The sequence below is a fragment of the Microtus pennsylvanicus genome, chromosome 5 (genome assembly GCF_037038515.1).
Source record: "Microtus pennsylvanicus isolate mMicPen1 chromosome 5, mMicPen1.hap1, whole genome shotgun sequence".
Lineage (NCBI taxonomy): Eukaryota > Metazoa > Chordata > Mammalia > Rodentia > Cricetidae > Microtus > Microtus pennsylvanicus.
This window is the reverse complement of record NC_134583.1, coordinates 56,664,082-56,681,016: the sequence shown is the minus strand read 5'-3', so window position 1 is coordinate 56,681,016 and position 16,935 is coordinate 56,664,082. Positions and strand designations below refer to the sequence as shown.

The 16,935-nt window shown below is 40.6% G+C and overlaps 1 protein-coding gene across 17 annotated transcripts in view; it reads left to right on the top strand.

Annotated features, from left to right (window-relative positions):
• Sox6 (SRY-box transcription factor 6) overlaps nt 1-16,935 on the top strand; it is a 551,747-nt gene that overhangs the window by 421,408 nt on the left and 113,404 nt on the right. For 14 of the 17 annotated variants that reach the window (XM_075971960.1, XM_075971963.1, XM_075971969.1 and 11 more), the window contains one exon: nt 10,405-10,528. In XM_075971960.1, coding sequence (XP_075828075.1) covers nt 10,405-10,528 — 124 coding nt within the window. The remainder of the gene's footprint in view (nt 1-10,404; nt 10,529-16,935) is intronic. The other 3 variants (XM_075971974.1, XM_075971973.1, XM_075971958.1) reach the window with 1 other exon arrangement.

Below are 16,935 nucleotides of genomic sequence, written 5' to 3'. Positions count from 1 at the left end.
CAAGATTATGCATTTGTATGGATTGAAAAGGTGGTAGATATCTAATTCCAAATGAATCATAAATTTTACTTTTGCATAACATGTTTTATTAATTTCTTTATGGCTGGGATATTCTATTTCCCTCCTGGTGAGATTTTCTTAAGACATAGTAAGGAAACTTAAGCACATTTAATTAACATTTATCATCTTTTTTAGAAAGTGATCTGACTTATGTCCTCATAAATATTCTTGATTTTTTTTTCTGGTGTATGCACTATGGAAAGACTATGGAGCAATACTTAACAGAATTTTTTGGCCATAATTTGATTTTCTCCTTAAGCAAATCCTTCCTTGCTTAGCTTACATTATTCCAAGCAGTCTGACAGACAGGAGGACCTATACTTTGTGATGAGATGAGGTCATGGACATCTTTATATTTCTAGTGCCAGGCTATCAGCCATCCAGTGATAGACTGGGATATATATTTGAAGAGCTGAATTAATTGTGTCAAGCTCTTCATTTTTGTGGAACGAGGAACAAGGGACAAGTGAATGGGAGACAATGGTAGAAAGTAAGTCAGTTAGTGTCAAGACCATGTTCTTTCCTCTGAAAAGCTCTGCACCTAGAAAACATACAGACAAGTGATAGTCTTCATTATTGGGATCTGGTAGATTAATAATATGTCAGGCCACTTAAAATATGAATTGGGCCAGTGTATACCATATGCAGCGGGTATAAAGAGGTATTGGGAAGGATGCATGTCTCCATCAGGACTGGCTTTGCTCTTTGGGGTATGTCTGGAGAAGTGTTGTAAGTCATGTGCCATTGGCTGACAGCTGCTGTGCTCATCCTTTCATGGACCCCTTCCCTCCTGATAACCAAGGAGGAAAACAGAAAGGACTGGAAGGGGTGTGCATAGTTGTCATGAGGATGATGGAGCAAATTGATTGAGTTTTGCCTATTTTGCTCACTCTTGGCAAAGTTGTGAGGATAATGAGAAGCTGTGGACAAGCTGTGTCTCTTTCTTCTGTAATTATTTCTTTCATGTTTCATTGCTTAAAGTTGTGGTTTGTAAGGAGATATAAGTGCTGTGGCTGCTCTCTTAGGTTAACTTGTTGATGTGGAATGCGTAGAATAGTGTGCTGTTTACTGTGACCTTGACACAAGCTAGGGTCATCTTGGGAGAGGGAAAGTCAGTGAGGGATGGCCTCCATCAGACTGACCTGTAGGCAAGTCTGTTGGGGCATTTTCTGGATTAACGACTGATGGAGGAGTGCCCAGCTCACTGTGGGTGATGCCATCCTGGGAAGGTGGTCCTGAATGGTATAAGAGAGCAGGATGAGTAAGTTGCAAGGAGCAAGCCAGTAAACAGCATCCTCCATGATCTCTGCTTCAGTTCTTGCCTCCGTCCGGGCTCCTGCTTGAGTTCTTGTCCTGGCATCCCATTGAGGGACTGTGACTGGGAGGAGTCCATTCCTCCCAGGTTCCTTTTAGTCATTGTGTTTATCACAGCAACAGAAAAGAGCCAGGACAAATGGTATGCCTGCAATATAAAGTTAGATCTTTGTTAATTTGCTCACCAAAGAAGAATACTGAAGTAAAAGACCAAGTTTTGTAAACCATCTTCTTCTCAACCATCTTTCTTATGCCCTGGCAATGCTGAACCATTTATGGGTAGCCTGTATATGACGGTTCTGTTGAACTTGTTCATATTGGGTTTTATGGTCTAAGTTGATGTGGATGACTGACAAGGTTTCTTTCTCAAGAGAACACCAGATCTCATTATAGATGGTTGTGAGCCACAATGTGGTTGCTAGGAATTGAACTCAGGACCTTTGGAGGAGCAGGCAGTGCTCTTAAACTGCTGAGCCATCTCTCCAGCCCAAGTTTTGTAAAGGATGCTGTTCAACTATATTTAGTTGGTTCTACCTTTGGGAAGTTCTTGTTGGCCAATTAGTAAGAATTTTGAAAATTTTGGAGGACACCGAATTATATTAAAATTAAATAATTAACAATGACAACAGACTATTTTGTCTGTTGTCATACTGGCACCCAAGAAAGATGAGAAGATGAGGAGAAAGGGAAGAGAGAGTAGATAAAAAGGAGAGGGAGCCAGAAGGAAAGAGATGGTGAGATAAAAACCCTCCTAACAACAGAAGTAACCAAGCATCATTTTGTGGGTGGACTACATCATCCACCCAGTGTGCGTGCATTGACTGGTGGTGGGATTCTGGGTACAAATTCTCTAGGAGAGGTGTGTTTCAGACCTGCTCTTGCTGGGATTTCCCTTTGATTATTCTCCAACTGCAGTAAGATAGACATTTGCTAGAAAAGGCAAGCAAATACAAGCAAGGTTACCTGAAGATGTACATTGACACTTTCTTCTGAAACAAAAACACTGCAATCCATAACCCTCTGCAGCTGTAGGCACAATGTTACCACAATGTGGGAATTCCTGGTCTTGTTCTGAACCACTGGTCAGTCATTGCACAATGTCTGTTAGGTTCTTATCCCTATGTTGAGAACAATGGAGTGAATTAAAATAAATATGCCACTGGTTGTTCAGGGTCTTTGCATGTATTTAGAAAGACATGGCTAATGAATTGAAGAGCTTGGTGGATACTTGAAATTGGGGTCAACAGAATTCAGTGTACAGTTTTTCTAAGAAAGGGCAGAGCAGAGTCTTCTGGTATTCCACAGCACTTAGCAGAACATTTTCCACTAAAAAAATGTACTACTAAGGCAAGAATATACCCTACCAAATGAGACCTTCTATTTCATAATCCTCCAAAATTAACTGTTCAAGTACTATGGTTTGATGTGTACTTTATGACAAAGAGGGGACTCCTGTCTACATTTGAGAGTTCTTCATATAAGTTTCCTGAGCCTTTTATTCATTGTTCTAGATGCTGTGGTTTTTTACAGTGGTAATAATGCATTATGCAAATGACTCAGGTATTCTTTGTAATGAAAAGTGTGGCAATTCTAGAAACTGACCCTTCACCATCACCGTGTCTGTCTGTGTTCTAGTTCTGCCTCTCTCTCTCTCTCTCTCTCTCTCTCTCTCTCTCTCTCTCTCTCTCTCTCTCTCTCTTCTCTCTTCTCTCTCTCCCCCCCTCTCTCTCTCTTTCTCTTTTTCTCTCTCTCACTTTCTCTTTCTTTCTCCCCCATCTTCCTCTTTCTTTTTGTCATGGTGTACACACATTGGAGATTTTCTATCTAACATTTCAAAAAACTTTCTCCAATTAAACCACATCAGGAATTATATTCTAGAAATAAATCATTAAAAAATAAAACAAAACAAAGCAAACCTCACTTGCCCAGTCTTTAAACTTAGGCACAGACATTAATATACACATGATTTTTCAATACAAATACTTATCGCATATCACTAAAAAAAAGTGAAATCATCTCCATGAAAAAGAAAATGAGGCCCCCTGAGTGTCACTCTGTTTGCATATTAGCAGGCAGCCAGGTCTCTGCCAAGTTGCTCTCTGACTGACTGCTACAGATGCTCTTTCTCAAGTATTCTGAGTCAGATCTTTAGTGCAAGTCTTCAGGGACAAACAATAGCACCTGTCCCTCACAAGCTATCAGGCAAGAGTTAGCCCATTCATGTATCTTTAATGAAGCTGGGGGCAGATGGCAAGAAATGGCATCGTCAACAACTTAGCACAGGAAAAACAAAGGCATGAGTCTTGACACAGCAATGCTATTTCATGAATTTGGAAGGGAGCGGACCCAAGTGTTTCACACGCATCTGCTGCTGTCTTCCATCCTGAACGATTCAAGGAACACCCTACCAATTAAAATTTCTAGGCATGCAGGCTGTCGGATGGAAGATGTTTTCCCCACCCTCTCTGAAAGGGAAATACGTTAGTCAGGGGTTGCAGAAGGGTAGGACAGGGACACAGTTGTGCTTGGGGGTCGTTTGTTCTTCCAGGATGCACTAAGCTTGACCCGTGATAAGATTCTTCCTTCTCATTAACTCACTCGATACCCTGCCAATTAGTGCTTTCTTCCAAAGCAGTAAAAATAATGACATTTTCATGCTGAGATTTATTTTGGCTACATCAAGCTTTATTCTTTGTACTAATAAAATCATTTTCTTCTCTTTATCTATAGAATAATTAAAGAATATCTCAATATATGCAAGGAAAGTTACAGTTTCAAGAAAGAGAAGTGCTATCTGAAAATCTGATATGTCCACATGACAAGACATGTGGAGACTGGTTGCTCTGTGATGGAGTGTGGGGAATTTGATTAGTTTTATCTTTTAGTAAAATTCTTTGCGAAGTTGCCTTCTTTCACATGACTACCCTTACCAGCAAGTCACCAAATGGGTGAGTGGGATATGCGAAGGAGGAGAGAAGTCAAGATAGATCAAATTTTTCAGAATGCATAGAACTTTATTTTCATAATGCTTCATCTGCCCTAGCCACTGACACTCAGAGCAGTGACCTTAGTTCTCAGCCTGTAGAAGATGAAGATATTTTGTCTCCTCTGTGCTCTTTGTGTGGTGGCCGCCAAGCCCTCTCTCCCAGTCTTTACTCATTACTCAACCCTTCTTTCCATTTTGTTCCCATGTTCAACAGACTATAGTGTACACATGGAGAACCTGCTGGTGAGCAGGCTGTAGAAGATGATAGAAGTATCAACGGGCCTTTTCACTCTTGCTAATCTTTTATGACAATGTTTTCCACACACTGGGCAGATCTGAGTAAGTTGTGGGAATGCTATCAGTCTCGTTGTGCTCTAAAAGTATAAATTCTAGTATCTTCCAATTGAGGGACATGAGATAAAGGCTGTCTATGATCTCACTGCATTGTTTACTACAACTGAATGAAACTACAACTTTGTCTAGAAAACTGTCACTTCTTTGTTATTACAAAGAACTGCATTCCTAATGCCATTTAGATCTGCTTTGTAAAATACAACTTCATGCTTAATATAGCATGGTAATTCATAGTAGAAGCTTTAGCCCTGACCTTGGATCCTGGACATGCCACTCTTTAGTTGGTAGAGTTATTTAACTTCATCCAGCTTTGTCTTTCTCATTAAATGAATAGGGCTAAAACTGAGTGCCTCATGGGCTTTTGAGGATTAAATGGGACAGGATAAACACATCACCTTTTCAAGGGAGACGCAAAGGAAACAATGGAAGCTATTAGACAGAATCACCACTTCTCTAATTAAAGCTCTAGGAGGAAATGTCATGTCTGCACTCAGACAGCGTTCTCACCAGTGGATGCCTATCCTGGCTTTAATAAAGGGCTCTCTGCCCCACCACATCATTGCTTTATTTAAAATGAGTGAAAGGCAAGGTGCTGGGTATGTAGCTCACTGGTAGAGCTCTTGCCTGCGTGCTCAAAGACCTGGGTTTGATCCCCATCACTTGCAATAAAATGTTAAGGACAATTTCATATTGTGGAGCTAAATGATCATAGCTAGTGGATGCGTTGTAATCAGCGATTGGAATTAGTGATAGTAAATATCAAGAGCAAATGAATTCTGGGTAACAGTGAGAGAGCAGAGGCAACTTCATTTAAGATTTGACAGTGCTCACATCATCCAAACTCAAAAAATGTTTTCAAGAATATGGTCCTGACATGCAGAATTACTATCAGCTGGAGACCTCCGGGTCCTTTGGCTAAAACCAATCCCTCTTTTTACGACTACTGAAGTCACCATGTAATAACAAACATACTTCATAGAGTGACTGGCAGTTCTGGACTCCAGGTTCAGCTGTCAGAGGCTGTGTAACTCTAGGCTTGGATCTAAATGTGCTGGTAATTGGTTCGCTTGCATGTCAAATTTGAGGATTGGACTAAAATGGGGATTCTCAAGGAATGGTCCCTGGGCCAGCAGTGCCAGCTTTATTTGGGAATATCCATGAAATGTCCACTATCCAACTTTGCCTTCAATACAAAAATTCCCCAAGTCCATAAGGATGGGGCAGAACACTGGCTTAAAGGACCCTCTGGTTTGTTTGGATGCACATCAAAACATTACCACTCTCCAGTAAAATTTGGTTTTAATATTTGGATAATTGGACTTCACCTCATAGCATTTGACTCAGAAGTGCTGTGTACCCGGACCCAGAGATTTTGCTCTTTGAAAATGCGGCTGATGCTGTTGGCCAGACACTGCATTTGCCAGGTACTTAGATCTTCTCTGTGCTCCAGTCCAGCTCTGGGTCCATCAGCACTTATGCTCTCACGTGTCTCTATTCCTTCTCTTTACCTAAACAGTCTCTGGACAATAGTTACCAGTGAGGACTTTGTTTTTTTAAACTTCTTAATTTGTAGAGTGTGATAGAAAGGAATGGTCCCAAATTCTTACAGAATGAGTTAAGGAAACACCTATACTTTTGTTATTTAGTGTTAAAAACAACCCCAGGGACTGGAGAGATGGTTCAGTGCAGGGTATTTGTTGTGTGCATCTGAGGATCTGAGTTACATAAAGCTGGGTGTGGTAGCACACATCTGTCATCCCGGTACTCTTAGAGCGAGCTAGGAGGCAGAGGCAGGAGAATCTCTGAAAGCCTGCAGGCCAGATAGCCTAGCATTTGCAGTGATCAACGACAAAGATGCTCTTAATCAAGGTGAAAGTTGAGGACTAGCACCCGTTTGTCCTCTGACCACCATAGGTGCGCTTATTTAGACACACAGCATTCACACACATGAGCATACACATTCAAATTACAGACACCATAAAAAAACCACATTATATGCATAATAAAAATCAAACAACCACATTCATTTGCTAAACGCTGCAAAAACAGTACCTTCAGATGGTCAATCACAGCCAAGAGCTAAGGCCTGGCCCCTGTCAACTGCTCCTTGTGTTGTCTGCTCCCCGACACGGCTGATGGGAAATTTGGTTTCTTTCTAAGATGCTAACTAATAAGGAGCAGTAGAGACCTATATGTCTCATCTCCAGACAGTTTTTGTAATTCCACCTCTTCTTTTTTTCCAAACTTTCTTCTTCCTAGAAACTTGGGACTGGATTACACTCGTCAAGACATATTGTCTGCTAAGTGCATGACGAGCCTCTGCTCTCTCAAATGAGTGACTCCTTTAGCGCAGATTTTCCTTCTTGAAAGTAGAGTTATGCGTAAGATCCACTCTTTTCTGCTTATCCATAACTTGATAATTTTCTGTTATCAAGTATACAGAAAACTAAAGAGCCAATTTTGACTATAATACTGTATCATCGTTACGTTAGTGAGTGTGCTGTTTTGGCTTTGGTTATCTGTTGTATCCTCACAATGACTGTGTAAAGTGCCTCGTCTCTGTTCACAGCTTTGACAGATAGAGTCAGGAGAGTTAAGACTTTCAAGACCACACAGCTCAGAAAATATAGAGTACAGACTTGGACTTGGGCTTGTTCCCTAACAAAGACAGTGTACGTTCTCAATAAATGTATGCTGTGTAAATGAAGGAAGTGCATTGCGCTATCTTCTTTTAAGAGTACTTTTGTCAATTCTTTTTAACATAATGCAATTTGGTCATGTTCACCCTGATCTTCCGCTCGTCCCTCAGTTCCTCCCAGATCTATCCCCACCTCTCTATACCTCTGTATGTCCTCTTTTTTATTTTATTTATATGAACATTTTGCCTAAACATATGTATGTTTACCATACACATGCCTTGTATGCACTGAGATTAGGAGAGGACATCAGGTCCCCTGGAATTGTGCTAACAGATGCTTGCAGGACTCCATGTAGGTGATAGGAACCAAACTCTGTCTTCCATGAGAGCAGAAAGTGCCCTTATCATCTGGGCCATCTCCGCAGCACCCCGCTGCACCCCATCACTTTAAAAGGAACTCATCTAGTACAATTTGGACTGCCCATATTCTCCCTCCTGAGTGGGAGGCCATCACCTGGAGAGTGGTCAATCTATGGGGCCACATCCTTAAAGAAAACTGACTCTGTGCCCCAGAAGCCATCAGCCGTCCATAACTCCTCAGAGGCAGAGGCTCACAAACTTTCCCTTCTTGCTGGAATGTTGCCGGCTTCATCGTGTGCAGGCAGCCACAGCTGCTGTGAGCTTGTGAGCACAGCCATCCTGTTATATCCTGAGCACACTATCTTCCTGACCCGACTTCTTAGACTCTTTTCTCCCTCTTCTGTGATGTTCTCTGAGCCTTGGAGAGGTGGGTGATACAGATGCCCGTTTGTGTCACTCCACTGGCACTCGCTTCTTAGTGGTAGATTTTTAGTAATCAGAGAACCATAAAGTTGGAATGACTCCATATGTTTTGTGTGTGTGTGTGTGTGTGTGTGTGCGTGTGTGTATAAATATACACACACACACCTGCTTATGTAGAAGTATTCAGCAACTCTAGGGAAAAGGCAGGTGCTGCCCCATCTCAGAGACATTTTTGATAAGCTTATTAGAAAATTCATCTATATACAATGCTTTGCTAAAAGCATTACATTTTTCTTGAGACTAGTTCTCTCCCTGTCTGCTCTGTCTTCCATACATGACACATGACATGTTATTCTCTCTCTCTCTCTCTCTCTCTCTCTCTCTCTCTCTCTCTCTCTCTCTCTCTCTCTCTCTCTCTCTCTCTCTCCTTCCTCTCTCCCCCCTCCTTCTCTCCCTCAAACTGAGTAGGAGTGATTTCTTCAACTGCTTCTCACTTCCCTAATACACAATAGCAGCTTATTACATTGATGGGTAAAGAAGAAGGAAGAAAAGAGAAACATGTTGCCTCATTTTCAGGGTGAAGCATCTGCATGGTGCTCTAGGCACATGTTAGGACCACATTTCTGGAGGACCATGAAAGGGTGCCCTATGCAGCTGTCACTCATAAAGACATTGTGTTCTGTTTTCTGACATGGAACATGCCACTTTCATCTTGGACATCACACAGGGTCACAGGAAATGGCTCGAACAGCAAACCTGGTGCTTTTCTTTCAGGCTAAAGGTGAGACACGGGCACCAGGGGCTCAGCACCAGTTTGAGCAGGCTAAGTGTGTTCTCCCATGGACAAAGCTTGGGCTTAGCTCAGCTAAAACAGAAGAAACAGCTGCTCAAAGCTACTTTCTGTCACGCCCCACTGGCAAGGTAGTAATTGCACAAAGACCTTTTTATTATAAGTTGATTTTCCTGAGAAATGAATTCAGAAAAATACTTTAAAGTGTTTATATTTTGCTTGCCCTTTATTAACCCACATCTTGGGGTATTCCCCAGAGAAAGACTGTTGGCGAATGAAACCTCTCAGACCTGCACAGACACATGTGCATGATGTCCCTGGCTGAGAATGGCCAGGGCCAGGAGAAGGCAAGCTGGTACTGTTTAGACAGGGGCATCGCTCATATATGGTATTTTGTCTAAAGAAGAGAATTAGGAATTTAGGCCGAGGAACCATTTGGGTGTGTGGAATTGCTGGCAAACATTTCTATCTTAAATAGTATATAATATAGCCCTTTCCTGCTTTTAAAAAGCCATAGGTTTGTCTAAACCAAAAGACTGTGCCTTTTGGCACATTTCTGTTTTGATCTTGCAATGAGAAAAGTCCCATAGCTCAGCCTGTGGACTCAGACCCTAAAGCCAGGACAAAGCCTTCCCTCTCCGCCGTGCTGGAACCAGGACAGCATGCTAGAGTGAAGAAGGGAGCTAGGAGATTAAAATGTGGTTTCCAGGAGCATGATTCTGTCATAGCTCTGATTTCCTTTATATGGAGTACAAATACTGATGGAGAGTGAATATTTCTCTCTTTCACATTTTTGTGGTCTTTGATACGTTTATTGAGGTCAAATGAAATCTGATATAGTAGGATTTATTATGAGTTGTTCAGTGGATACAACTCCATAATTACTGAGCTACATGGCAGTGCATAAAGCTGACAAGCAATTTATATGTTGCGTCGAGGTGTGTATGGCAAAGGATATTAGTTTAATTGGGCGCCAAGATATAGTAGCCTTAAATCTGAAGCTCTGTGTGTTTAATATAATGCAGCGAGGCTTTGGAAGAAGCCTCTCAACGAGGGAGACACAGCTTCTGGAATATATAACAATTAGACGTTACTTTCTGGACCAGGACACTGAATACTTTTTCACGACGACGCTCAGAATGCAATGCAGGGGAAAGGGCAAAGCCTCTCACTCACAGGGTGAGAGAAAGAAACATTTAGTTTTCTGTTCTTTCTTTAAGAAAAAGGGTGAGAAAAACAAGTCAGGAGCCATTAACCACCTAGTGGAAGCAGGGGTGTGGCCGGGCTATGGTGAGTCCATGGCATGGATGTCCTGATGACATCTAAGGAGAGGCCTTAGGTGAAGTTTGCCTGTACTTTCTCAAGTTCAGATCTGGAAGGGGTTAGAGGCGGGTGGCACCAGAGCAGCTCCAGCAGTGGAAAACAAATGCTTTTGGCGACATCTGCTCCCTGTCTGATCACAGGCTCTCTTCTGTTTAGCAGGTTCAGGGGCACATGCCTCCGCTCATGATCCCAATTTTCCCACATGACCAGCGGACCCTGGCAGCAGCTGCTGCCGCCCAACAGGGATTCCTCTTCCCCCCTGGAATAACATACAAGCCAGGTAAGTGGAGAGCTGCGGCACGGTTTTGGAAGTGCTCGGGCCCACATGTTTTTACTCAGTAGTCACAACAAACACAGGCGCAGACAAGGGAGCTATGGATAAAAACACACACAAACAGCCTATTTTAAAGTAAAACCAGGGCTGGGGAGGCAGGGCATTGTAAGAACTAATTCTTGCTAAACCAAAGTCTCTAGAACTTTGACTTTCTTTGCTCACGTTTGAGTTTGTTCTGAACTCACAGATGAAGTCCTGTGCTGCTCTTGCTTCTCTCTTGTAATACACCTTTACTGTTAGCTGTGTCTTCGGTTGTTCACGGATCTTTTTTTTCTCCCTTGAGCTTCCACACACTGGAAAACTAATCACATACAGTAGAAAATGCTGCTGTTATTTTTTGTAAGATTTATTTCAGAATAAAAAAAAAGCTAAAACTGCTGATTTAATTAGCTCACCACTAATGGTAAAGTTCTTTTTCATTTTGGTCTAAATAATGAAGCATTCAGTAATATTCTTCATTCATCCTTGAACCTCAAAAAAAAAAAAGCAGGTCACATAACCTTGTAGTGAAATATGCTTTGAGATGATTTAGCAAATGTTATGATTTTTCTTTTTTCCTCTGAGTTTACTGGACTCCTGGGGAATTCAATTAGGGGTATAATGGTTTGAAGCTTTTTCAGAGCCTCCTTGTAAACATGGCTTTAAATGTTTAAAGATAGGTTGCCAAAGGAATCCAATGTAAGAAAATAGCCAAGTACACAGAAGCCAACCTCAATTTCATTTGTGCGTTCTTTGTAAGTGACCCCAGCTCAGAAGTAGTGACCTTGTTCTGCTCATTAATAATTTCTTTGTCAAGTTCTTTTTAACACATTAACCTGATTATATGAACCACCTAGTCAGGGTATAGCCAATCTGAGGGCAGCGGTTTCTTTGCATATGTGGCTTCAAGTGTGAACAAAGGCATTTACATATGCCTGAGCCACAGATATAAACCTCCTCTCAGAGATGCTACAGGAGCAGATGGAACAGCCCGGAAGTCTGCCCATGAACGCCTCACTTGTGTTTGGTAGGGAACTCCCTTCCCTGTGAGGAAGGCATCTGGGGAGGCTCAGCTGATCCAAGGGATACCGGTGCTGAGGGACTGCTCCTTCTGAGGGCTGACCAAAAAAAAAAAAAAAACCTTCAAACACAAAAAGGTCAAGGATAGGCTTTGGAAATGATAGGTGTACAATGATGTTGAAAAGTTCTGGCTTTTAAAACACATTGTATTCATTTTTTCTTCATCATTAAATCTGTGCAGATATTCTAAAATCTGAGGTACTGCTGGTTTCCACATTTTAGATTAGGAGTGCTGGTCCTGTATTCCCATGAGGTTTTTAGAAACCTGAGTGGAAGAAATTATGTCATTCAAATTATTAAACATTCGATTTCCTACAATGGAATTCTCACAGCAAGTTACCCCTCCCTATAAAGTTGGCCTCCGCATTAGGTATAAGAGAGCACATGTCCATCGGCTCTGAGTTAGTTCTTTATGGCAACTTCGTTTCGACATTGATGTAAACTGAGTTTATTGTTTCATCTTGATTTAGAGCTGGCATCCCTGACCCAGTTTGGGGGAAGGCTTTCAGTATTATTCTGAAACCAACAGACATTATCTGTTGGTTTAATATTCTTACTGCTAATATTCTCTGCAGCTCCAGACCACACATGGGCCTTGTTCTTTGTTATTGTAGACATCTTACTGTATGGTACTTAATCTGATTATAGCAATGGCGTCATTTCTCAGGGGTTAGATATGGCTATGTGTTCATTGAATTAAGGTTGTTTCTCTCCCACCGGCGTTGTTGAGGCTGTACCATGTAAGATGGGAACAATTTGGTACAGGACTTAGTGACTTTTCAGTAAACTCAGAGATGTGTACTTGGATAGCAAAGATGTGCTTGGTTAGGCTGGCTAACCCTGTTGAGAGCAGCACAGTGGGGTCAGGTTTGTAGGAAGAGTCTTACTCACAGGCAAGCTTCTATTTCAAGGTATTTTCTATTAACCTAAATCTTTTATCAAATAATTTATGCAGAATTTTAAGTTCTTTAATATTTTGGCTAATCTAAACTTTATTATAAATACAAGCTATGTTTGAAATGGATTAAGCACTCTTAAGCTGTGAGTAGAGAATTTACAGATTTGTGAAACTAAGCCATGCAGTCTTTGGTCATGACAGGAGTTGGGGTGAACACTGTTGGACTGGAATCTGGACAAGCAAACCTTCTGCCCCAAACTGAATCCTGATCACTTGACTTGAAATGTATATGAGCAACTATAAGATATGGAGACAGTGGCATTCATTCCTATCTGGGCCCCTAAGTGAGAAGAGGAACAAGTGCTTCCTTGTCTTTATAAAATGGAACATAAAAGCCTTTCTTTTTTGCTTCTTCCATTTCTCCCTCCTGGAACTGCAATATTTTCCTGGTGTTTTGAGCTGAGGAAACTGATTCACCTGATTGAACAACTGTCTTGATTGCCAGAAGCAAGGACCATTGTGGGTTGTCTCTTTCTGCTTGTTGAAATTGGCCAAATTGAATCCTATGCTAGAGTAGTGTCACAGACACATTTAGGGCTTCGAGCCTTCGCTCCCCTCCAGGTGATCTGACTGTATCTCTGGAAGTTGCAGGGTGCCAGCTATGGTGCCCACCACATGAGATCTTCCATCTCCAAGTAGTTGAGGAAGCTTGCTAGCAGGATACGGTATAGGAAGCATCTTCAGGGGGCATCTCTCAGACTGGCATTTATAGAAGTAGCTTTAATACATTCTAATCCCTCAATTTTATTCTTATTTGGTCCTATAATTAAAGACATCTTTCAGATAGGGATTCACTAGGGCTCAGGACGTTAAGTTGCTCTGCTTGCTCTCATTTGTGAGCCCTAAATGCAAAAATCAGAGAGACAGTAACCACATTTGAGCATGGATGCCTGATATCAAAGGAGAAAACCCCTTCACAGTTGCCAGCCTGAAAAATAAAACCATGTCCAACCTGCTTTGTATTCCAAGGATGAGGCAGTTGAGATTTTAAAGCCATTATGTGCCTGGACCCTGCAGGTACTCCTTGTTCTACGCTGTAGCTAAGGCTTATTGTATGGCTGCTGTGTAAGAAAAAGTCATACACAAAATATAGAAATTGGATATCCACATGTTTTGCAAGTGGGCATCCAGTTTTTCTGACACAATTTGTTGAAAAAAACCACCCTCTTCCTTTTAATGGTTGTGACACCTTCTCAAAAATAAATTAGATGTATATGTGAGGGCTTATGTCTGGCTGTTCACTCTGCTGTGCTGGCCAGCTTGTCTCTGTGTCAGTACAGTCCTGTAGCTTTGTAGTCAGTGTTCAGGTGGCGCTAGTCCTCTGCCTTTGCTCATCTCTTAAAAGATTGTTGCAGTTTTGAGGGACTCTTGGAATTAGGTATGAGCTTAAAAACTACTCTTTTCTATTTTGTGTAAGGGGTTATTGATAGGGATTGCCTTGAATATGTAGATTTCTTTGAATAGTCTTAACATCATAATAATGTTGTCTTCTTGTCAATACAGATACTTCTTTTTGTGTATATCTGTCTCTACTTCTTTCATTAAAAAATATCCACTAACAAATGAAGATTGTACGTATTTCTGGTGTTCCCCGTGGTGTATGTTTTGATACATGGATAGATTATATAATGTTCAACCGGGTAAGCCTACCAATATCCTCAAACATTTGTAATTTTGTTTTCATGCTGGAACACTTAAAGTCCTTTCTGAAATACATACTTCCTCTTTATTGTGACCTGCAGTCATCGTCCTGGGCAGTGGGATGCTGGGGCTTGTTTCTCCTAACAGCATCTTAGTACTTATTGATCAAACTGTCTTCATGCCTTCTTCCCTTTGAGTTTCCATGACTCTTTGACAATCGCTGTTCTACCTCCAATTTTTATGACATCTACTGACTTTAGATTTCTACATATGAACAGGAGCATGCAATCCTTGTCCTTCTGTGCTTTGGCTTGTTTCTCTTAACACAATGGTCAGTTCCGTGCATGTTAACACAAATGACACATTTTATCCTTTTATGGTTAAATAGTGCTCCATGTGTGTGTCCACGTTTTCCCCCATTTTTTTCAGTTGGTGGACACTTAGGCAATTTTATGGCTTCATTATTTATTTCAACAGTGTTTTATAGTTTTCAGGGTGTAACTCTTTCCATCTCTTTGGTTAGATTTATACCCAGGTGTTAAATTCTTTTAGGCAGCATTATAAATGGAATTTCTTTCTTAATTTCCGTTTGGGTTATTTATATTTACTTTTGGCATAAATAACTAAATTGAGAATTTTTCTGTTAATCCTAATACGTGTATACGGGGTGTATTATATATGCATATACACATATATATGAATTTGTGTGTGTTTTCCAAAATAGATTATTTTTTACTCTTCTTACCAGTTTTGATGTCTTTCCATGTTTTTATTGTGCAGTAGTACTGGATGGAGCTTTTAAGACAGTGATGACGGCACCAGTGAGATGGGTATTGTTTGGTTCCTGGTGTCTCAGGGGAAGCTTTTAGTTTCTTGCCGTTGAGTACAGTGTTAACTGGGTATCTTTAATTAACTCTCGGTCATTATGAATTTTTTCTTTTACTCAGAGTTCTAGAGTCCTCATCACAGAATGGTTAAGTATGTTTTTTATATAAATTTGAGATGATCATGCAGGACTCCCATACACACCTTTGTTCTATTATGTAATGCAGTTAATTGATTTGCTTAGATGGAACTACCTTATAATTTCTGGGATAAATTCTACTTGTTATGGCAAATAATACTTCCAATATTCTGTTGGCTAGAATTTGCTCATGTTTTCTTAAGGATACTGCATTTACATTCATAAAGAATATTGGTTTTAAATTTTCTTTTCCTGTGACATACTTACCTGTCATCAAGCTATTTGAGGCCTTATAGAATAGAAAAGAACTATTCTCTTCTATTTTTTGGAAGGGTTCATAAAGGTGGTATAAATGCTTCTTCAGCATTTGACAGAATGCTGGGGAACCCTTCTAGTCCAGTCATTTCTTTTTTGGGGGTTTTGATCACTAATTCCATTCTTTTCTTGTTATAGATCTGCTGAGATTTCCTATTTGAGCTTAAGTAGTTAGGTAATTTTTGTGTTTTCTGTTTCTTCTGAGTTGTTTAATTGCCTGGCATACAATGCTTACAGTTGTTAGCTGATTTTTCTTTTATTGCATACCATTTGTTGCCAAGATAACCCCATGTGTGTGAGTAATCTCATTAATTTTTATAACTACCCTAAGATATAAGTGGGGATAAGTGGTGTTCTATTTTATTAAATGAAAAGAATAAAATAAAAATTTAAGTGTTAATTAAATTTTCTAGAGCTTCACATCTCAAAAACAATGGTTTTAGCACTCAGGCTAAAGTTCTCCAGATGGATAGCTCATACTCTTGGGAGAATAATAGAAATGGGTATGATTTAAAGGAATGTTTAAACTTTTTGTTTAAAATATAATTTTGAGTGAGTTTACCAAAACAGCATCTTACAATGCCAGCCATTGCTCTTTCAGACTGTTTCAAAGTAGGGGCATATCACCAACATTGGAACATAGATTAATGCAATCCATATATCTAGAATGAAAGCATTTCTGCCATGCTCCCACCAGTGCCTCTATATTAGTGTGAGTGGTGAGGTCCAGCAAGAAGATATACTCACCAGTGTAGCCCAACCTGTGAGAACATCAAGGTTTATTTCCTGGGTCTTCTCATGTACGGAGCTCCTGTCACAGATGAGCCCTCACTAGACATGAGCTTTGAGTTGTCATCTGAGTTGACTTCTTATGGGGATGGTTTGTATCTGTTCATTCAGATTCACTTTCTTAATTGCATTAAGAAAGTGCCACGATTTTCACGTGGTTGGCCAAGGGTCTAAGATGCAGACACAAAGTAAGTGATAGGATAAATGTGGCCATGAGTTTCAGCTTTTTAAGAGGTCTGTGGGACAGTCTATGTGATAGTAAAATGAATAAGTAAAACCAAGCAAAAAAATCTTTTCACTTGTGCTAGTACTTGATGAATAGAAGAGGAATTTAGCAGGAGAAATGAGAATATGCTGGTTTCAGAAATGCATATCCTAATGTTTTCTATTTTTGTGTGCCCTGAACAAAGTGAAAGCAGTGTGTGAGAGCTTTAAATACATTGCTTATTGCCTGCAAACCTTTGCCACAGTGCAGCATCATGCAGGGCTAAGTCTGGACCTGCTGGATCTTCGCAGAGGACCAAGAGATGATGTGCAAAAGTGACACACTCAAGTCTGCATTAGAAACTTTTGTGCAGTGGCAAGAACAATGGTACCCCATGAAAGTAAGGCCCATAGGTTTGTCAA